A 23,130-nucleotide genomic window follows, 5' to 3' on the forward strand; every position below is an offset into this window, starting at 1 on the left:
AGCAATTAGTATGTTCTTTTATATTATTATACGCGTTATATTATTATAATCATTTTATTTTAATGAGTATTGTTGTGATATACTGTTGTAATTGGCTTTATGTAGTAGCCTGCATTCAGGGAGGGGAATAATAATTTTATTAAATATAATTTACTTAAAAATCCCAGTGCTATTGCACTTTAATTTAAACAACAGAAAAATAATATAAAGGGTCTGTATTAGTAGTTTTATTAGGTAAACATTCATAGATTTTATGTAATTGTCCCCTTGTACTTGTTTTAAGGGCCAATCGGGGGGGGGGGGGGGGGGGGGGCAGCATTTCTGTTATCCTTTGCTGCTTGGTATTTTGGACCCTAACCCAGGAGTACATAAAAATGACCAATAATGTCCAATAATGACTAAATTCATGTATTTACCATTAATAATACAAATCTATTGTGTATTTGCCCTGTAGAGAGAGGTGGGACAGACATCAGAATACAAAGAGCCATAGGTGTGTGTAAGAAGGTGGTCAGTGCCTTCTCTTTCTCGTGGAAAAAACAGAAGTCTTTAGCAGCTGCTCAAGAGGAACTCAATTTGCCCAAGCACAAACTTGACACAGAATACTCCACCAGGTGGGGATCCCGTCAGAAAATGATAGGAAGAGTTATGGAGCAAAAGAAGGCTATTGCAAAAGTCCTCTCTACTGATAAAAAAACAAGGCACCTTATACCCACTTGGCAAGATGTGGACATCCTAGAGTCTGTCCACAAGGCTCTGAGCCCACTAGTGAGTTTCACAGATGCACTCTCTGAAGAAACATATGTTAGTGTATCCTATGTGAAGCCGGTGTTGCACCTCCTAAATGAGGACATAATGAAGCAAGATGCCGAGGACTCAGACCTCACAAAGAGCATCAAGACTACTGTCATCAGCTATTTGAATGAAAAATATGATGAAGCTGCCACCGATGAGCTTCTGGACATAGCATCCCTGCTTGATCCTCGGTTCAAAACCCGTTACATTAAAGAAGACAAGGTTAATGCCATAAAAGCTAGAGCCATGGCTGAAATGTTAAATGAAGGACAGAACAACCCAGAAGCTGAAAGCACTTTGAAATCCACAGGAGATGAGGGAGGAGATGCTACACCAGCTAAAAAGCAGAAGACGACACTGGGATGTTTTTTCAAGAAGCCTCACTCAGCCACAACAGCTGCCCTCACAGAACAGGAAGCTGCTGAATTGAATAATTACCTGTTAGCTCCTGATGCTGACAGTGAGACCAGTCATTTGGCATGGTGGAAGATTCACTCAACAACATTTCCAAAAGTGAGCCTCTTAGCTAAGCGTTACCTCTGCATACCTGCTACAAGTTCACCATCAGAATGAGTTTTTAGCACAGGAGGCAATATAGTAACATGCAATAGAGCATCTACAAAGCCAGAGGTAGTGGACAGATTAGTTTTCTTGGCAAAAAACTTGTAGCACAGAAACTGAGTGTAGAGAAAGATGATCTACAATACATAGATTTTTGATTTGGCAGATGCTATTTGCACCCGGGTATATGCAGCAGTATGTGTTATTTGCACCCGGGTGTACATAGCAGTGTGTGCTATTTGCACCCGGGTATATGCAGCAATGTGTGCTATTTGCACCCGGGTGTACATAGCAGTGTGTGCTATTTGCACCCGGGTATATGCAGCAGTGTGTGCTATTTGCACCCAACATTTTGATTTATCAAAGATTAGTACTATTCTTTTGTGTTCCATTTTACTTACAAATTATTTTACAAGAAGTGAAGATACTTTTATTTGGGGTTATGGGGTAGACCTGTTTGAATTTTGTTTTTCACTTGTGAGTCTTTTTCTTTACCATGCTTAGAATTTAAATAGCAATTTAATTATCCTAAGTCGCTTACCGCTAATGGCAGTAATCACATGGTAAATACTACATGTAATATACACTGCCAGTGATAATGTTAAAACAAAATGTAACACAAGTTAATATCTGTCTGTAGCACCCTGATATGTACACCACATTGTATGTGTCACGTTACGGTCCCCGACCCCTCCCTTTGGGCGTGTGTTTATGTCGTCTGCGTCAGTGGATCTCCGTGGGTGCGGTTGCGTCCTGTGATAATTCGTCTCACCTGTGGCTCGTCTCGTCATCACGTGGGGTTTATGTAGTTTGTCTATTTAATGTGCGTTCGCGCAGTGTCTTGTGCTCGTCGTTGATTGCGTCTACGTGTCTCTATATGAGTGTTAAACGTGCACTGTCTGCGCTATATGTGTAAAGACAAATAAAGTAACGTCTGTAGCGAACAGGATTCTGTGTCTCGTCCTTCACCCAGTCGCCAGCGTTACAGTATGATGTATACAAATATTCTTCCTGCCAGTACATTATCAGCCTCTTTCATTTTATTTAATTTCACAGAATGCAGAAGACAGATTTGATTTTTTAATTCATTTTTTCTGGATGGTTTGTACATTTTTTAAAGAAATAAATTGGGTTTTTTATTATTTACATCATGTTTAAATAAATTTTAATTTTGTGCATTGGATGGTAGCCCTCTTCACTCCATAATCTCAGTGCTCTCTGGAATTCCTCACAACTGTCGAAGGAGTATCCTTCACAAATGTTCTTTAGCTTTTCTTCCTTCTTGGGAGAAAACACAAATATTAGCTTATATAAAATAGTCATTACATTATAAGTCTGGCATATTGACTCTGTCATGCAAAAACCTTAATTCAAAAGGACTGTACATCTTTTGTTATACACATTCATGTCCTTTGTGTGTACTGAAACAACACAAAAATAGAGAACAAAAAGACAAAATTATATAATTTTACACAAAACTCAAAAAATAGACTGGACAAAATTGTTTTTGTAAGATAGCAATGCGACTGTCACGTAGGGCTACACCCCCCTCTCTGTCACTTGTTCCTGTCCTTGTGTCTGTGTTGTTCCCTGCGTGTCTGTCTCCATGGTTTCCCCTCGTCTGACACGCCCGTGTCATCAGTGTCTTCACCTGTGTGTCTAGTTTAGTTCTGTGTGTGTCTAGTTTAGTTCTGTGTATTTATAGTCCCAGTGTTTCACTTATCGGTTATTGGTTGTTTTGTTCTATTTGGTTAGTTTGTGCTCTTGTTATTCATGCTCTTTGTTCAGTGTTCTACGCTTCCTGGTCTGTGAGTTCTACTCATTTCGTTGCTCAGTCGTCTGTGTTTTCTGTAGCCTGATTTTCTAGTTTGTATGCGTTTACCCCGTGTTTGGTTTAAAGCGTTCGTTCGGTGTCTTAGTTTAATTCTTAGTATCGTCATGCCTGTTTATTTGTCAAACCTGGATGGCTCGCCCGTTATGACCCCTGCCTGTTTGAACGACTTTGATCATGATCATTCCTCTTAATAAATCTCGCTCTCCTCAGCGTTTGTGTCCGCCTCCAAGCTCTGTAGCGCCAGTTAGTGTTGCCACCTGTCCCGGTTTTCACGTCGCTGTCCCGGTTTGTCCCGGTTTTCCTTCTTTTTAATATTCGGTCGCGGCAAAAAATAAAAATTATTTAATGTCCCGGTTTTCACTAGGTTAGTTCAAACGACTATTTAGACTGTTTCTGCACACTTGAAATCTGTCTTTTTTTTCTCGCTGTGTCCATTTTACACCCCCCACCCGGTAACACTACGTTCGCCACTATTATGCTCCTATTAGCTCAAAAATATATCAGTGTTCGTTGGATAATAATTCTCACACTATTTCTTAAATATATATCTTAAAATGTAAAGTTAAATTGAGTGATGGACCTTTATACATAACTATTAACCAAATTCTGCTTACCGTTTCCTTCTGTCTCCGTTTCGGTTCCTTTGAATTTGCGCCTTTTCGCTCCCGCGCATTCATTGGTAGACATGCGCAGATGGGTTCGCTTTTTTTTTTTATTAAGGGGTGAAAATAGCCTCGCTGTGTGGCAAATGCTACTTGTACCCGGGTGCAAATAGACACTCCGTTTTGATTTTCACTGACCTGCCTCAGTATCACATCTGTCAAAGAATTACAATATTTTTTTGTAACAATCTTTCCAGTTTTCCCCACTGTTTACAAACATTCTAATGGGTTAAGAGCAGTATGTTAACAATTCAGAACTTTGTAGTGGGAGTGCTTTTTTATATTTTGTTAACAATTTAGTTTTTAATTTAATATTGTTACATTTTCTAGATTGTAATGCCCAAAGAATGTTTTCAGGACACAGATAACAGAATATTATATTTTGTTATGTTAATGTTATAAGTCAGTTTTTCATTATCTGGGGAGGGGAATCAAAATGTAAATGTACATTTTTCCTGTGAAATCTTTCCTTGTGGATTTGAGTATTTTGCATACTGTATGCATGTATATTACGTTCTGTAATAAATATTTTAATACTTATAATAGTAAGACATTTGATGCATTGGTCTGCATTTTTAAAAACTGACAGCGTTACAAAATTTATATTATGATAATTATTGGGATTTTCTCACCTATGAGTAAAAAGAAACCTTTAAGTGTGACAGAAAGTGATTTCATTTATATCATGATACATATTGATATTGACTGATATGGAAAACTATATCATGATAAGGTTTTTTTCCATATCGCCCCGCCCTAGTTCTTATTTGGAACTTTGATCACTGGGTTTCTGCTGATTGGATTAGGCGTTACCCTGGGAGATCGGGAAATTAAGAGTTGGGTCAGTTATCGAACGCCCTCGAAAATTGCCCAATTTGACGCGGTGGGTAGAGTTGTTGGAACACACTGTGACTGTTAAAAAGCTGGATTTGATCATGGATGGAATTAATGCTTTACGCGTGAAGTTGGATTATTTGGGAGAACACCGACTTAAGGAGAGTTTGTGTGCTCAAACGCTCAAGGACGAGCTCCTTGCTAAATTCTTAATTCATGATTATCTGCATTGGCGCCCAAACAAATTTCTCCCAGAAGGTCGTCGTCTTGGTTGCCTGCTCCTACCCCCCACACAGAGACTGTCAGAGATGGCTTTTGCCTTCCACCGCGAATTTTGACACAAAAACTGTGTGCCAGGCCTCTGGCTCCCCCCCTTCCTCTCTGAATGAATCACGCCTCTCACTGCTTACTGTCTGTGTTATCAATGCTGTATGTGCTATGGGGATTTTTTGCATGCACACAGACTGTTGTCCTGTTCGTGAAAATAATCTGTGGTCATATTTTTTTGTCTCCTCCTAATGTTTATCTCTATGTTTCTCCCTAATAGAAGATTGAAAAAACATTGCCTGGTCTGATGAATCTCGAGATCTGCTGTGATATTCAGATGGTAGGGTCAGAGTTTGGCATCAACAATATAAAAGCATGGACCCATCCTGTCTTGTTTCAACGGTTCAGGCTGGTGGTGCTGGTGCAATGGCAAACTTTGGACCCATTAATACTAATTGAGCATAGAGTCAACACCACAGCCTACCTGTATATTTTTGTGCTGACCATGTCCATCCCTTTATGACCACAGTGTACCCATCTTCTGATGGCTACTTCCAGCAGGATAATGCACCATCAGAGATGTGGAAATTTGAACCTTAATGGTGAGCAAGAACAGTCAACAGCAGTTGGCTATGGTATCAAAGTAAAATACAAAGTTTATTAAAGACAAAAGATGCAAAAATTTAAAGATGGATCGATCTGTTACACACACTCAAGAGCGTCTGCAAGAGAGAGCTGCCCCCCTCTCACAGACCATAGTTTAATACTATTCTGCTACATGATTACATCATACGTCCGTGACATGTGTTAAGCATGTGGCTCCCCTGACAGGGTCCTCGAGCCAAGGCCCCCTATTTCCTCCGGTTCATCAGGCGCCAGGCATGCCAGATATACTACCATTCTGACACCAGATGCCCTTATCTGCAGGCCAGAGACCTTCAGGACTGTCCGCCCTCAACTCACGAGGAGTACTACGAGAAAGGGGAGGGAGAGACTGACTGACTGACTACAGGCCTGCAGAGCATACACTGATCATGTCCTAGGCCTGACATACGTTTAATTAGAGGTGTCTTCAACTAAGGATTTTCATAGTCGAATCTGATTTTCCCTTTAGTCGACTAATAGTCGAATCGGGTTTTTGTTTTTTATCTAGAGCACCTTAAATGGGATCCTGTTCTCATTCAGGACTTTTTTCCACTTCAAAGTAAAAAAACACACACTCAGATAAATGAATAAACGTTGTAGGTCTGCTTTATTCAGCTTTTATTTATTTATTTATTTATTTATTATTTAATGAAATGTTAGAGAACATTAACAAAAAAAAGTCACCGTCAGTGCGCATATCGAACTGTCAGACAAGCACTGTGCAAAATGACAAAAATATTTTAAATAAAATATGCCTGCCTGAAAATATAAAAAACGAAACGACACGACCGAAACGACAAACTGTTTTTTTTTTTTTTTTTTTTTGCCTTACGCGTTTTAAATGGTATGCCATGTTGGTTGTTGTCATGTGAAATGAAAGACGTTGATGACATAACTTGCACTTTACTTTTTCATTTATCTTTATCTTTTTCAAAATACTCCCACACTTTTGAAGTTTTTTTTAGTAGCCATTATAATCTCGGTAGATTCTGACTATCCTGTAGCGTCTTCAGCTCCGCTCATTTGGATTGTGCAACTGCAGGGTGTGATTTATTAATGTGTAATAAGGAAAATGCCTATTGTTAATGCGCACACATTATTTTAAAATATTTATTAACAGAAATTAGGATGATTTTATTTGACAAATGCTATATATAACGAAAACAAAGACATTTCATGTAACAACTAATGCTTAGCAGCATCCTTGGGCACCCCCATGCAGTTAGAATGGTACATTCGTCTATGACATTCATAGTTGACTAGGGGTATAGTCGAATCAGCGACTGTTGCAGGTCACCCCTATGTTTAATAATAATAATAATAATCCATTTTATTTGTAACGCACCTTACATCAGCAAATCTCAAAGTGCTACAAAAGTTAAAACATAATTATACAACATACCTGTAGAAACATCAAAAAATAAATGCAGTAAAATTCCTTAAGTTAATTAAAAAGATAAGTTCTACTAAAAAGGTAAGTTTTGAGTCCTTTCTTAAAAGAATCCGTGGTCTGAGGTATCCTCAAATGGTACGGGAGAGCATTTTACAGTCAGAAAGCAGAAAGCTCGATCGCCCATGGTAGTGAGCTTAACTCTGGGACAGAGAAGACGAATTCAGTTTGTAGAGCGAAGAAACCTTGAAGTCATCAGCGGTGTAAGTAACTCTTTCAAAAAAGAGTCCCTTAGCACAGCGTTTCTCAAAGTGTGGGGCGCATGGGTATTGCAGGTGGGGCGCAAGCAATTGGAAGAAATTAACCTTTCCAAAGCCTGGTTTAAGCCTGGTTTATACTTGACGCAGCGCGAGGGTCTGCGCGGCGAAAATGACGTAATCGCTGTGGCTCCGCCCATGCGCGAGGGCCTCGCGCGCTGTCGATTCGCGAGGTTGTGCACCTCTCGAAATTTATAACTTCGCGCGCGCCTCAGCGCAATGAACAAAGTCGTGTTTGCAGGGTTCATACGGTTAGTCACTTGTACGTCACTTTCAAGGTCCAGTTCAATATTTCCGAGCACGTTAAACTTAAATAAGTTAAATATTTATACATATACTCAAAATGATTCGAAATAATTCGCTTTTAATCACATTATTTAATGGTGGTTTATTTTCAAAACGCCCAATCTTAACGTCTTCACGTTCTCTCATGTTTCGTCCTGGAATTACAAGAGGCTAACGTAATACAAGAGAACTGTTCAGTCAGACAGCTATTTGTTGTGAAACGAAGTAGTTACAATTTCAAGCATTTTAAAGTACTTTAGCCTAAATTCCAGCACTTTTTAAACCTGAAACACAAAGCAACATTAAAATTCGTCAGGTAAATGTTCCTTCCCCTGTTTTTGAGGGGTGTTTCTTTATACTACCACATATGTTTCAGACAAAACTACAAAGAATGTGACACGGCTAGTATAAACGCCTCCACCGTTCGTGCAGGTTCATAGATTTAATTTTTTTGATGCCTGGTGTAGCGTCAGATAAAAATGGACGAAACATGAGAGAACGTGAAGACGTTAAGATTATTTAAGTTTAACGTGCTGGGAAATATTGAAATGGACCTTGAAAGTGACGTACAAGTGCTTTAATTCTACTACTCAGAGGCCTGCTAGGATACCCGGAAACCTTTCTGGAGAAATTATCCTGAACGGATGGGATGAAGAGCCCATCGGTGGGATTGACTCAGATTCTGACATCTCAGATGTAGAGGATCCGGAATATTGTCCATCTGGACATGTTTTGTTGACCCAAATGTAACAAATATAATCACCTTTAACCAAAACTAAAAGCATTTTTAAAAATTCATTGCAAAAACACATTGATTCTAATTGGGGTCTATTTTGACCCCACCCATGGAAGTTAGGGGGTATTGGTCGTCCATGCATCCTAGGGTTAAAAAGATAAAATGTCTGTATGTAAAGGTATAAAATCTCGATTACACCATTTTGAAAATCGCATTAAAACTAATTCGAATTAACCGAATTTATCGTGATGTCACGTCTAGCCCCGCCCCCCTCCCTGGTCCCGCCTAGTTCCCCGCTCCCATTCGTTCCTCCCTCTGTTTGTCACGCCCTCGTCGTCAGTCGCGTCACCTGAATCTTGTTTCACCGTCCTGTCCCTGTGTATAAAGATCCCAGAGTGTTTCATTCCCTTGTCGGTCATTCCCTGTGTGTAAGTCCCTCGGTTTTCCTTGCCCTGCCTAAGGTCTGCTCTTTATCGCTTTTGTACTCCCTCTCTGTTTTATTCTTAGCCTTCGCTTGTTTTATGTTTCCCCCTGTATTTAGCGTTCGTGGTTTCGTTGTATGTTCCCTGTCCTTAGCATTAACTGGTAGTTCGTTCTCTCATGGTCTGTTTGGTCATACTGTTGTGTCTTAGCGGTTCCTGTATCTCGTTGCCCCTGTTTCCGTTGCTACTCGCGTGTTTACTGTTCGTTAGTTTGTATGTTCTCATGTATCCATGTACTCGGCTGTTTAGCTTACCCGTGTCCTCTCCCTAGAGTTTCTATAGCCCCTTGGTTTCGATTGTTCCCTGTGTTTTCCTAAGAGTATGTTCTAGTTGGTTGTTTGCTTTCAGGCTGTCTTTATTAAATCTCCCCGACTTGCAATTGCGTCACACCTGTCCCCTTCAATCGTTACACATGAAAATCGCCCAGCACTAGTGTGAATGTGTGCTTGTTTGTGTTTGTCTCTTCCTCAGGTGGTGTTTGTCTCTTTCCACTTATTACTAATAGTGGTCAGTACATATATGATGATTACAGAAAGACCAAACATAAATTTTGCCGGACATCCACCATGTCATAAAGCGTGAATCATCTCAGACTGGTTTCTTGAACATGACAATGAGTTCACTGTACTCAAATGGTCTACACATCTCAATCCAATAGAGCACTTTTGGGATGTTGTGGAATGGGGGATTCGCATCATGGATGTGCAGCTGACAAAACTGCAGCGTGATGCGATCATGTCAATTTGGACCAGACTCTGAGGAATGTTTCCAGTACCGTGTTGAATCTATGCCATGAAGGATTAAGGCAGTTCTGAAGGCAAAATGGGGTCCAACACGGTACCTTATAAAGTGGCTGGTGACTGTATATGATGGAAAGCAGCTGTTCATAGATTGGTGGCATTGTGTTATAAGATTCTTATAAAGTGCACCTAAAATAGCAAAATAGATGCCAACAGTTACAATACTTAGAATAGTCCTAATATGTTGACTGGTGAGTGTGCTCCATAAGTGGTGATATTATAGTCATTTGAAATGGTGTACATTTCTTTCTGCTGGGGGCCAACTCCAGTTCCTTTTAGCCATCTCTATGATTCCAGTTTCATTGGTCTTATGGTGGAGCACAAGCCCTTCATTTTTCCTCCCTCCTTTCTCTCTTGGTAGGACTTTGGGGAGTTCATGAGGGAGAATCGACTCACTCCATTCGCAGACATATCAGTGGATGCTGCTGGGAGACCCCCAGTTGAACGTGCCAAAGCTCAGCTGGAGCGCCACACCCGTTACTGGCCAATGATCATTTCCCAAACCACCATTTTCAACATGCAAGCTGTATGTTTTGTGTGCTTATTTTTCTTCTTTGTCACTTTGTCACTCCACTCCATTTTTTACTCCTACTATTTTTGTCATCAGATGTTTACTGGGCTAAATACAAGCTAGAATTTCACAATAAAATGTACAGAAATATTTTTAATAGTGATGCATATTTGCTAGTTTGTATGAAAAGTTACATTTATTTGTGTGTGAATGTGTGCTTGTTTGTGTTTGCCTCTTCCTCAGGTGGTGCCCTTAGCAAACCTGATAGTGAAAGATTCTATGACAGAGGATGATGTTCTGACATGTCAGAAGACAGTATACAACCTAGTAGATATGGAAAGGAAAAATGATCCTTTACCAATCTCTACTGTTGGCTCAAGGGGAAAAGGTCCCAAACGGTGAGAATCCTGAAAGTCAGCGTGAGATTCACTTTTACTTACCAGGTTTGTCTTGGTGAGTACACTTGAAAGTGACAAACTGGACTGTTCACAGATATAGACTCGGTACACAGAACAGGAAACTAGACTTAAATAAATAGCAAGGCCTTAAAATTATAAGTTTTAATAATAAGTTACAGGGTTATATACAGTAAATACAATGTATTACTGTATGAAATTTGTATTTGTACATGTGACCTGTCATAGATGTATCGTGGTGTATGGAATCCTATTTTCCTATACATTCTCATTGGTTGGGAAAGGCCCGCTAAATGCATCCACAATCTGTAGCTTGCTTCAACCAGAGCCGTTGAGAGATTCAACGGAATACACAGTACTTGGTGGTCATGTGATTTCATGTAGACTTCAGATTTTCCAGAAAGTTCTTGGTAAGGCCATTTAACCTAGACAGAACAGTATGTATTGTAGTGTATACATTGTACAGCACTTTGGTCAATGTCTGTTGTTTTTAAATGCTTTATTAGCAGTGTTGGTTATTTGTAGTCAATAAATGCAATTATTTGCTAGATTTATATAGCACACTGATGTGTATCTAGTTACATATCTTTATGTACCATTTTTTTTTGTAGAATCGCCAAATGTTTTTTATACCTTTGTGGAAAGTCTTTAAGCATTTATCGAATAGCACTAGATACTTCAAAGTGTGTGCTACACTAGCAGAAACAGATAAGATAAAATGCCTGTATTAGCTAGCTAACTACAGCTTGTCAAGCAAAGTAAATAAGCAGCTAGCAATACACTTGATGGGTACTTTAAGCTAGCTGAACAAAATTAAAGAAAACTAGCTAGTGTTGGGATATTTTCTCCTGACCCAGATAGGCCCCAACACTGCCCCGATGAACAGATTGGTTTTGACTGAGTGACCCAAGCAAAGTCTTGACACCAAAAGTTATTTTCAGATAGATTTATAAAGAATATAAGCAAGTACAAAATAGCCAAAGTATACGTGGTACAAACTCTCCAGTGCACTGGTACTAGTTGCCTAGAAGTCTACTTAACCCAAGTGGATCTCAGCAGCGTGCAAAAAGTCCCCCGTGGTGGGCGATGTCCTCCCCTTCATCCTCTTTCTCCCTAAGTTTCGATAACTCCCCCACCTTCGCTGCTCTCCATCGAAACCCCCCCCCCCCCCCCCCCCGCTCCTCTCTAGTTGTCTGCCTGCTTATCTAAAACTGCTTGCCTTGCATTCTGTTCTTCTCAAGGCCACTGTGGCCTCTTCACTTCTGCTCTTCCACAGTCTTCCAAGAAAACATTGTTTCGTTCCACCTTTAAGTTTTCTTTTTCCTACTCTAGCTTAGCTTAGTCAATTATTTGACCAAACAGTAATGGAGGTAACTAGCTAGCTAGATAACGATTATATTCTTAAGCAAGAACCAACTAATATTAAGTACAAAGCCATTTTGTTATGAAATAGCTAGCTAGATATCTGTGGAACCATTACATAGGTGGTAACACATTGACAGTGGACTTAACATCGTTCCCATACAGGGAACGTTTTCAGCATTAATATCTAAAAGAATGGTTTCTCTTTTTTTGCTTTTAAACATACAGTGGTTCTGAAAATGGTACAGCACTTGCTAGTTGTGCTGCAAGATATAAGTTTGAGTACATTTGAATACTGCAAAGCAAAGGAGATGTGTGCAAGAGGAACTATGGTTAATGACAACTATGGTTAATGAGGCCCACAAGCCTGGAGGGAAAGATGTCCTGGTGTTTGGTTGTGCTGGCTTTGATGGTTCTGAGTTATCTACCTGAGGAGAGGTGGTGTTGAGAGCAGTGCTGGGCAGTATGACCAAAATTCTATATCACGGTATTTTTATAAGAGATAAGAAGATAAGATAAGAAACCTTTTTCTTAGGGTCATTGCACATGTACAACGAAATTGAGCAGCAATCTTAAGGTGCATGAACATACCGTAATACAAGAATTTAAACATTTATTATAATTTAAGGCGTAGAAAAAAAAAATAATAATATATATTAGTGGTGGGCCGTTAACGGCGTTTGTTAATTTGATACTCTTATCGGGCGATATAAAAATTATCGCCGTTAATCTATTCTTAAAGTTGGGTTGGGAACTGGGTCAAAATGGGTAAGCAAACTATGATGACTTTCAACTTGATAGTTTAGTTCGGCTGTATTCCTAACCAAATTGCACAGTAGGGGCGAGAACGAGTTTTCAAACCTGTGAATTACAAATCGTACGTGTGTTTACATGGATGCGGCCATTTTTAGGAACGTAAAGTGTTACCGGAGCGGAGCTCGGAGCGGTCGTTTTCTGCATGGTCCTAGTGCTAGATTCGTCGCTATTTAAATATTTCTTTTTAACCTTTAAAACTGCAGAGGATCAAAACCGGCTTTTGAAAAAGTCCCCCCCAAATTCCGTCCGTGAGGTTAAATGTACTAAATGTTAGCTTACATTTCAAATATCATGTTTAGCTGAATAAACATGTTATCAACCCCTTTTAATGTACAGTATGTAGGCTTACAAATTCATGTTTAACTGAATAAACGAGTAGCCTACATTTTAGCATGTTTGAGTGTGTTTTTTTCTTCAAGTATCAAAGTAGAACAGCTTCCTCAAGCAGTCATTGATTCATTTTGGAAACAGGAGATGAGCCCCTGGTCTAATGCACCCTCTGTATTAAGAAACCCTATCTCAAAAACTGACTTTTAGTCATTACTTGGGTAGCACGCATATGAGCCATTTTAATATAGATTAATCTAGATTAATTTCAAGATTTCAGTGAGATTAATCTAGATTTTAAAAATTAATCTATGCCCACCCCTAATATATATATAGAAAATATATGATGACATTATTTGCACATAGTGAGTTATTGCACATAATGGTTTTTATTTTATTGCACATGGAAAACTAATAAATATGTAAAAAGGTAGATATAGTGGTAAAGTGCATGTAGTGCAGTTTTGGTCCAGTTATCAGTGTGGGGAATGGTTGTGTGGGTGTTTAGTTGTGTTCAGCTCCCGTACAGCGCTGGGATAAAAGCTGTTTTTTAGTCTGTTTGTCCTTGATGTGATGGACCTGAAGCATTTTCCTGAGGGCAGCTGCTGGAATAGATGGTGTCCAGGGTGGTAAGTGTCTTTCAGGATGTTAGCTGCCCTACTGAGGCAACGAGAGCTGAACAGTTCCTCCAGACTGGGCAGTGGGCAGCCGGTGATCTTCTGGGCTGTGTTGATCACTCTCTGTAGTGCTCTCCTTTCTGCTGCTGAGCAGCTGTTGTACCATGTTGAGATGCAGTATGTTAATATACTCTCTATGGCACAGCGGTAGTAGGACACCAGCAAGTTCTCCTGAAGTTTGTTTTTTCTGAGGACCCTCAGAAAATTAAAGTCTCTGCTGTGCCTTCTTGACTGCAGCCATGGTATTTGTGGACCAGGAGAGATCTTCAGAGATGTGTGTGCCCAGGAATCTGAAGGATGGGACTCTTTCCACAAGGTCCCCATTTATTAGAAGTGGTGTGGGGTCTTGACGTTTCCTCCGGAAGTCTATAATGATTTCCTTTGTTTTGGAGGAGTTCAGGGACAGATTGTTCTCTGCACACCACACAGCCAGTCCCTGGACTTCATCCCTGTAGGCGGACTCGTCTCCTTCAGATACAAGTCCCACCACGGTTGTGTCATCTGCAAACTTGATGATGGTGTTGCCGGAATGGGTAGGGGTGCAGTCATGCGCGTAGAGTGCGTAGAGAAGTGGGCTTAATACGCAACCCTGTGAGACTCCAGTGCTGATTGATGATGTCCTAATTTAACAGACTGAGTGTGATTTGATAGAAAGTCCTTAATCCAAATGCAGGTGGGGTGGGAAAGTCCAAGGTCTGTTAGTTTGGTCACCAGTCTGCTGGGGATGACTGTATTGAAAGCTGAGCTAAAGTCAATGAATAGCATCCTCACATAGCTCCCCTGGTGTTCCAGGTGTGTGAGTGCTGTATGAAGGGCAGTGGTGATTGCATCCTCAGTGGACCTGTTGGCTTTGTTTGCGAACTGGTGTGGATCAAAGGTGGGTGGGAGGATGGCTCTGATGTGCTGTAGAACCAGTCTCTCAAAGCACTTCATTATGACCGGTGTGAGTGCGACCGGGCGGTAGTCGTTTAGCTGATGTTCTTTTTTGGTAGTGGAATGATGGTGGCGGCTTTCAGGCATGATGGGATGGTGGATTGAGACAGGGACAGGTTGAAAATTCTGGTGAAGACACCACAGAGCTGGTCTGCACACACTTTCAGCACCCTTCCCCTAACACCATCAGGGCCAGCAGCTTTTCTGGGGTTCACTGCTCTGAGTGTGCGTCTCACCTCGTGCTCCTGTACCATGAGGATGTTGTTAATGGAGACTGAGGGAGGTCTTGTGTTTGTCTCCACTGCTCCCGCCTCGTAGCGAGCAAAGAAACAGTTTAGTTCCTCTGCCAGTGCAGCATCACCCTCGGCTGCCGTGTTGTTTCTGGGCTTGTGATTGGTGATGTGCTGAATTCCCTGCCACACCTGACATGGGTCATTGTTCGTGAAGTGGTCCTCAATCTTCCTCCTGTAATCTGTCTTTGCCTCCTTGATGCCTCTCTTCAGGTTGGATCTTGCCGTGCTGTATAAGGCTCTGTCTCCAGACCTGAAGGCAATGTTGCGCTCTCTGAGGAGAACTCTGACCTTTTTGGTCATCCAGAGTTTTTGATTTGGGTAAACCCTGATGCTCTTGTCCACTGTTACATTGTCCACACAGTTCTTGATGTAACAGAGTACGGTTGATGTGTACTCTTCCAGGTCCTGATTCTCAAAAATGTCCCAGTTGGTTCTTTCGAAGCAGTCCTGTAGCTGTGATGAAGCTCCTTCAGGCCATATCTGAACAGTCTTTGTGGTTGGTTGGGATTTTCTTTTGAGGGGGGTGTATGCCGGAGTTAAAAATACAGAGCAGTGATCTGATTGGCCCAGGTGTGGCAGTAATTTTGTTTTAAAACTGTTTTTAATATTTGAATACGCTTTATCCAGTGTATTATTCCCTCTGGTAGCACATTTGATGTGCTGATGAAATTTTGGGAGGACTTTATTTAAATCAATATGATTAAAGTCACCTGCTATAATGTGAGCCGCCTCAGGGTAGCTGTTTTGTTGTGCATTGATAGCACTGAGCAGGTAGCCTAGCGCTATGTTAGCATTAGCGTCGGGAGGAATGTAAACAGCTGTTACTAAGACAACGGTGAACTCGCGAGGAAGGTAGAACGGCCTGCATTTAACGGTCATGTACTCCAAATCAGAGGAACAGTGTGTCTCCGTGATTTTGGCATTAGTACACCAGTTGTTGTGTATATAGATGCATAGTCCTCCTCCTTTTGTTTTCCCGGAGTCTTTGTTTCTGTCCCAACGAAACGCAGTGCAGCCTGCTAGCTCAATGGCTACATCCGGGACAAGCGAGTGTAACCACGTCTCTGTAATCACCAAAACACAGCAATCCTCGATTAATCTGTTGGTGGAGATCAGAAGATTCAGATTATCCAGTTTGTTGGTGATCGCTCTGGCGTTTGTGAGAAAGACGCTGGGTAGCGCTGGCTTGTGTGGTCGTTGCTTTAGCCTAGCCGCTAGCCCGGACCGGCAGCCCCGCTTTTGCTTTCTGTGTCTCCTCCACCTTCGCCGCTGGCTGGAGCCAATCACTATCCACGGAGCGCCGGGTGGTCTGGTTATCTCCTCCGGTATACTGTGCGAGTCCACAAATTCCCTTGTGACGGCGTTATTTTGCAGTACTCCAATATTCACGAGATCCTGTCGACTGTATGTAGGATTTGCGGTACTTAACGAGACAATTGTGGACAAACATATACACAAAAATGTGAAGAAAATGCACCGAGTAAGAGAGCGTTGAGCTGCTGCGTCTGTGCGCGCCGCCATCTTGTGCCAATTTTTCAAAATTTCACAGTATTTGACTGTTTTCCCCCCCATGCATGATGTTAACTGCATTGCGTTAACTGCATTGCATTGCATTACGAAAATAATTACTGCAGTAGTGTGGTTATGAGTACTTTATTCCACTGTTAGAAAAATGTCTCCACCTAAGTATTACATGTAATACAGATTTCCATGGCCTCACATGATCAGTTTTCAAATGGTAGCACTAAAGTAGTGAATGATTCATATAGCATGACAGTTGCAGTAAAAATACAAAACCTTTTATTTTTTTTTTATCTCTTTTAATGTGATAAAAAGTGAATTATTTCGAATAATTTCAACCATATGTGTATTTGTATAAATATGTAACTTAATTAAGCTGAAGGTGCTGGAAAATATTGAAAATGGACCTTGAAAGTGCTGTACATGTGCTTAAATTCCACCTTGTAAAGGTGTATGAACCCTGCAAACATAACAGCGCAGAACACAGCGCTGAAGAGCGGAACGCGTCCTCGACACAGTGGAGCCCCTGCGGTCGCTACCCGTATTTTCCGGACTATAAGCCTTTGCTTATTCCCTCACTCTTTGAACCATGTGACTTATAATGAGGTGCGGCTTTTCTGTAGATGTTTCTTCACCCGCCAGGGGTGGAGCAGAAAGTGAATCAGGTGGTAGGACAAAGTTATAAATCAAAGAAGAAAGTGCTCGTTTTCATTTAGCACATGCAAGCAGCAGGCACGATGGAGATTTTTTTTCAAACGAATGTGTTGTGCCAAATTTCGAGTCACCTCGTTTGCACACGCATAAAGACGCTACAGATGATATTCGGGAGTTACAGTGATTATAACTTAGTTCATTGAGCACTCTAGTTTTGTCCCAACTAGATATTTAGACATAATACTGTTATAATACTGCAAAGTCGTGGTCAGAGGTGAACTTTGGTATAGCCAGTGTGTATATGGACATAGATAATGCTGTGCCGTTTGCTGTGATGGATAATTAAAGTCTATCTCTTATTTATGCATAGAAACATAAATCGACAATATAATCTGTAGCGTCTTTATGTGCGGATAAACAAGGAGAGTCGGAATTCGCCACAACACCAGATGAAAGCCAAATCTGTCGCACATGAAATGCTACAGGAACCGTTCAGAAACAGATCAGTTCAGTTAAATGTATTCAGTTCAGTAGATATATGCGGCTTTTAGCCCAGTGCGGCTTATAAAACATTTTCCATAAAAAAAAAAACTTTGTAGGTGCGGCTTATATTGAGGTGTGCTGTATAATCGAGAAAATACGGTACATCCTGACAACAGACACGGCTCCTTTCTTTGGCAAAAGTTTCTTTGGGGCATCATCTTTTACTTCAGTGTTTAGTAGAATTTGTGGTTCAGAACATCCCTCGTTTTCAGCAAGCTAAATTTGCGCTCTGTTGCATGTGTGCTTAGCGGTCCCTTGAGAAACAATTAACGACCGTGCTGCATTCCATATGCAGTATACCGCCCAGCACTAGTTGACAGGCTTCATCACAATCTTCTCTGTAGTCCTAATTTATGTGCTTGGGTTTGGCTTGTTTCTGCGAGGTATAGGAGCAACATGAAACGGTTATTCAAAAGGTAGGGATTATTGTGACACATGTGACTTCACCGTCAAAACCACAGAGCCAGGGTTTTTCAGCAGTGTTGCGAATAATGGCGTTAAAAATAACGGCATTAGATAACATCATTTTGTCAGTAATGGGATAATATAATTAATTACTTTTCCTGTCGTTACAACGCCGTTGACGTTACTGGTCTTTAAAAGCTGTGTGTTACTATATATTGATATACTAACAGTAATCCGAGCGGAACGCTGCCCAGGCTATTGAGGAGTAACAGATTTCGATAGGTCACAGTTCTCGGTGTAACACCTGTTTAATGTAACAATAATAATAATATGTTTATTTTATATAGCGCCTTTCACAAACCCAAGGTCGCTGTACACACATGAAAGGGGAAAAATACAGGGCTTAGAAAGAGCGGAAATATCGAGAAAAAAGGAAAGTCTTGAGTTGAGTTTTGAAAGTAGAGTCAGAGGAGCGAATAGAGGGAGGTAATGAATTCCAGAGGGTGGGGGCAGCAACACTGAATGATCTGCCACCCATAGTAGAGAGTCTGTGTCGTGGGACGGAGAGCAAACCTAGGTTAGAGGACCTGAGCTGACGTGATGAGATATGAAAGAAGAAAGGTGAAGAAAGTTGGAGAGATAGGAGGGTGCAAGGCCATGCAGAGATTTGAATGTTAGGAGTAGGATTTTATAGTGGATGCGTTCTGAGATAGGAAGCCAGTGTAACTGATGGAGGATAGGAGTGATGTGATCAGATTTCTTTGTGGACATTAGAACTCTGGCTGCAGAATTTTGTATCTTTTGTAGGGGGCAAAGTGATTTAGCAGGTAGACCATAAAGCAGGGAGTTACAGTAATCCAGTCTGGAAGTAATGAACGCATGTACCAGGGTTTCGGCATCTTTTAGTGAAAGTATGGGGCGGAGCCTTGCAATTTTGCGGAGATGGAAAAAAGCAGATTTACGGATAGAATTTATGTGTGGGATGAAAGTGAGAGAGGAGTCAAATGAAACGCCAAGATTTCGCACAACAGAAGACTGGGTAACTGGGATATTATCAACAGATAGACTACAGTTTGAGAGGGCAGAGATGGCTGACTTGGTGCCGATGATCATGAATTCAGTTTTAGTAGGATTTAGTTTGAGGAAGTTATTGTTTAACCAGCGAGTTATCTCCTGGATGCAGGACAGCAGTGTGGTAGGAGGGAAAGAGTCAGAAGGGTGGAGATCCAGATACAGCTGTGTGTCATCCGCGTAAAAGTGATAATTGATGTCAAAGGAGTGGATAATAGAGCAAGTCAGTAAGCGATTGGCTAAGGCAGCATTATGGTAGCCAATCAGAACCAGTGTTTTTACACGCGTGCCGAAGCACACCAGTGACACAAACAAACGGAGAAGAGGCAGAAATGGCGAGTCAGGAGCAAGCCAAAGAAAAATTTGCATTTTCAAGGTGGCGATATAAATATTATTTAAGAAAATACTTGTTCCTGAATGTCTACCAGACTGGGTATTTGATTTTTGAGGTTTTATTGTTAAGTTTACTTCTGTTGTGAACAAACCATTTGTCTCAGGTTGAGAGAATTTAATTAAACTTGATAGATGTAAATGTGGATTTTAAGGGATTTTATCCTGCACTGGTCTGTTGATGTGCTATAAAAATGAAAAGTTAAACACCTTTCTGATCTACTCATTTCAACTGACTGTGAAAACTGCTTTTTCAAAAAATCCTTATTCATTGGCATATAACTTTTTTTTTAACTGTAATGCAAATAGTTACTTTCCCTGCTTTTATTATAGACTAATTCAGTTACTAACTCAGTTACTTTTTTGAACAAGTAGTGAGTAACTATAACTAATTACTTTTTTAAAGTAACGTTCCTAACACTGTTTTTCAGGGGAATTGTGTAAAGTCAATAATCAACAGTCTTTAGTGTGTTGTGCATCAGGTTGAAACTACACCAGGACACTAGCTGGTTGACTAACTTTCTATAGATTAAGTAACGTTGATTGTGAGGCAGACGGAGGTGGTATAATCTTCAACTTTGCATACGCTGCATTTATTGATATAAAGAATAAAAAGAAGGGGTGAGAGGACGTAGAACTGAGGTGCACCAGTGGTGAAGGTCAGAGAGCGTAATATGTTTTCCTAACAACACTATGTTTCTTGTTTGTCAAAATTGCTGGTCCACTGACAGATGTGATCTAGCTGCAGATTTGAGCTGCTGAAATTCAGTGTCATTGGTTGAGCTGATGTCCACAGTCATAGTTCTTGCTTACATCCCTGATCTGGATTAATGATAGCACATTTGACAGTAATTTTTTCACATTTACAGTAATGTTTCAGGTTGAATGAACTGACTTGAAAGGCTTTACCACCTATATTCAGAAAAGTCTTATGGTATAAAAGTGTTATGGTATATGGTGATAACAGGGAGTGGCAAAGTGGATGCAGAATCATGGCTTGACGTGAGGAGATGATTGTAAGTGGTGGGTAGGGGAACAGATTGATCTTGGCTCTTTTGAATGTTTTCAATTTCACAGAAAATTTGTTAGGTCATTAGACTGGCAGCTGATAATGAGATGAGCAGTATCAATAAGCAGGGATCAGTTATACTGTATTTATTTCCATCTGTCCAATTGTCTACATTCTTATCCATCCATCCATCCATTAAGAAGAGCTCATATTCACTTATATTGATTACTTTAGAGCATGCATGTTATTATAGCATTTGGTGTCACCCTCACCCTCCTCAACAAGAGTGATTGCATGGAACCTTTTGAGTTTTTACTGCAATAAATTGACCTTGCTGTGTTGTAGTGACGAGCAGTACCGGATTATGTGGAATGAGTTAGAGACGCTTGTCAAAACTCATGTTGGAATGAGTGAGAGACACCAGCAAGTTTTGGAATGCATAAGTGCCTGCCGCAGCAAACCACCTGAAGAAGAAGAGAGGAAGAAACGAGGTAGGAAAAGGGAGGACAAAGAGGATAAATCGGAGAAGAATGGTAAAGAGTTGGAGGAGAAAGTGTGGACTCAAGACTCAGACAGGTTAGAAGTCTTTTTGTGTATGTGATTGTAATTGTTCATAGATTGACTTCTCAGGCTGTCTTCATGGAAGTTTTAACAAATTAGTTATACAATTCTCACATTTATCTGTATATGAGGTTTAGCATGTTGGACTATCTTTTAGTATATTAGACAATTTATTTTCAGAAATGTTTATGATTAATAAATATTGTCTATCTGCCTATTTTTGCTATATTTCTTGCTCCAGATTGAAGGTAGCAGTGGATCGAGAAAAAGAGGATCAGAATCAGTCTGAGGTTATTAAGGATTCTCCTGACTCTCCAGAGCCTTTCAATAAGAAACCCCGGCTTACCACAGAAGAGCTACAGCCTCTGGAGAAATCAAAAGGTATAGTGGACCAGCTTTGGTCGTGATGAACACAGTTTGATTGTCTACTAAAATCAAATCAAACTTCACTATGTAACAAGTTTTGTTTCCAGCCAATTCCAATTTCTTATGTCTAAAACAAATGCCAAATTGCTTACATTCATCATAAACTTTGCTTCTGTGACCACAGCAACAAAAGTTATTCATTTTCACTATAAAAACAGTCAATTTTGCATCTTCTTTTGCATTCATACAGACTAAGAACACTATATGCATTGCAAATTTACACAGATTACCGATTACAGATTTACACTACTGTTCAGAAGTGTGTTGTTTTCTGAGATTTATGACTATACTGCAAGACAATTTCACAAATCAATCCCCAAATATAGTCTCCCACCATGTTCTCGTTATATTTTCCTTAGTAACGGTGTTCACAATGTCCTGGTGATAGCACTTGCCTTGCTCATCTGAATAAGCTCCCATGTTCTCTTAATCAAGATAAGCAACAAGGATATGGATTTTGGGTGACATTCTGCAGCCCATTGCTGCATAGTTCTTTATTGGAGTCTGAAACAGTTGTGCATAGTTTTCATCTTTATGATTGCCTAGGAAGCCGTGAACCACTGCAACGAAACTTGGTGATGCTTCCTCTGTTCTATCACTTGGATGCTTTCATCTAATAAGTTTCATTGCTTGAGCCTTCATGTCAGAAGCTCAGTGTTGGACTTGGACAGTGTTGGTGAGACCAAGGTCTCTGATCAGATCATTGAGGTCTTCCGTCCTCAGCTGCATATGAAGAGAAATCGGGATCTTCAACATCTTCCTCTATTGAAAAATGCATGGCTCTCTCCTCTCCCCTGTACCAACCTATAAGCAAACAAAATATTTGGATTGAGAATTTGATTTAGGCCTATTTCACACTAATGGCTAGTGATATGTACGATATTAACAGTTTGAAATCTGTGTTTTATATCAAACAATACAATATAGCTGTATATATATTGTATTGTTTGATATACAGTGCTCAAAAAAATAAAGGGAACACTCAAATAACACATCCTAGATCTGAATGAATGAAATATTCTCATTGAATACTTTGTTCTGTACAAAGTTGAATGTGCTGACAACAAAATCACACAAAAATCATCAATGGAAATCAAATTTATTAACCAATGGAGGCCTGGATTTGGAGCCACACAAAATTAAAGTGGGAAAACACTACAGGCTGATCCAACTTTGATGTAATGGCCTTAAAACAAGTCAAAATGAGGCTCAGTATTGTGTGTGGCCTCCACGTGCCTGTATGACCTCCCTACAACGCCTGGGCATGCTCCTGATGAGGTGGCGGATGGTCTCCTGAGGGATCTCCTCCCAGACCTGGACTAAAGCATCTGCCAACTCCTGGACAGTCTGTGGTGCAACGTGACGTTGGAGGATGGAGCGAGACATGATGTCCCAGATGTGCTCAATCGGATTCAGGTCTGGGGAATGGGCGGGCCAGTCCATAGCTTCAATGCCTTCATCTTGCAGGAACTGCTGACACACTCCAGCCACATGAGGTCTAGCATTGCATCTAGCATTAGGAGGAACCCAGGGCCAACCGCACCAGCATATGGTCTCACAAGGGGTCTGAGGATCTCATCTCGGTACCTAATGGCATTCAGGCTACC

At 40.6% G+C, this 23,130-nt stretch overlaps 1 protein-coding gene across 3 annotated transcripts in view; it reads left to right on the forward strand.

The window, feature by feature from the left end:
* The window catches only part of ints13 (integrator complex subunit 13), an 85,474-nt gene that overhangs the window by 35,266 nt on the left and 27,078 nt on the right, over positions 1-23,130 (forward strand). For all 3 annotated transcript variants that reach the window (XM_077006546.1, XM_077006548.1, XM_077006547.1), the window contains exons 12-15: positions 9,970-10,134; positions 10,363-10,517; positions 20,882-21,112; positions 21,339-21,478. In XM_077006546.1, coding sequence (XP_076862661.1) covers positions 9,970-10,134; positions 10,363-10,517; positions 20,882-21,112; positions 21,339-21,478 — 691 coding nt within the window. The remainder of the gene's footprint in view (positions 1-9,969; positions 10,135-10,362; positions 10,518-20,881; positions 21,113-21,338; positions 21,479-23,130) is intronic.

Source organism: Brachyhypopomus gauderio, chromosome 5, assembly GCF_052324685.1.
Source record: "Brachyhypopomus gauderio isolate BG-103 chromosome 5, BGAUD_0.2, whole genome shotgun sequence".
Taxonomy (NCBI): domain Eukaryota; kingdom Metazoa; phylum Chordata; class Actinopteri; order Gymnotiformes; family Hypopomidae; genus Brachyhypopomus; species Brachyhypopomus gauderio.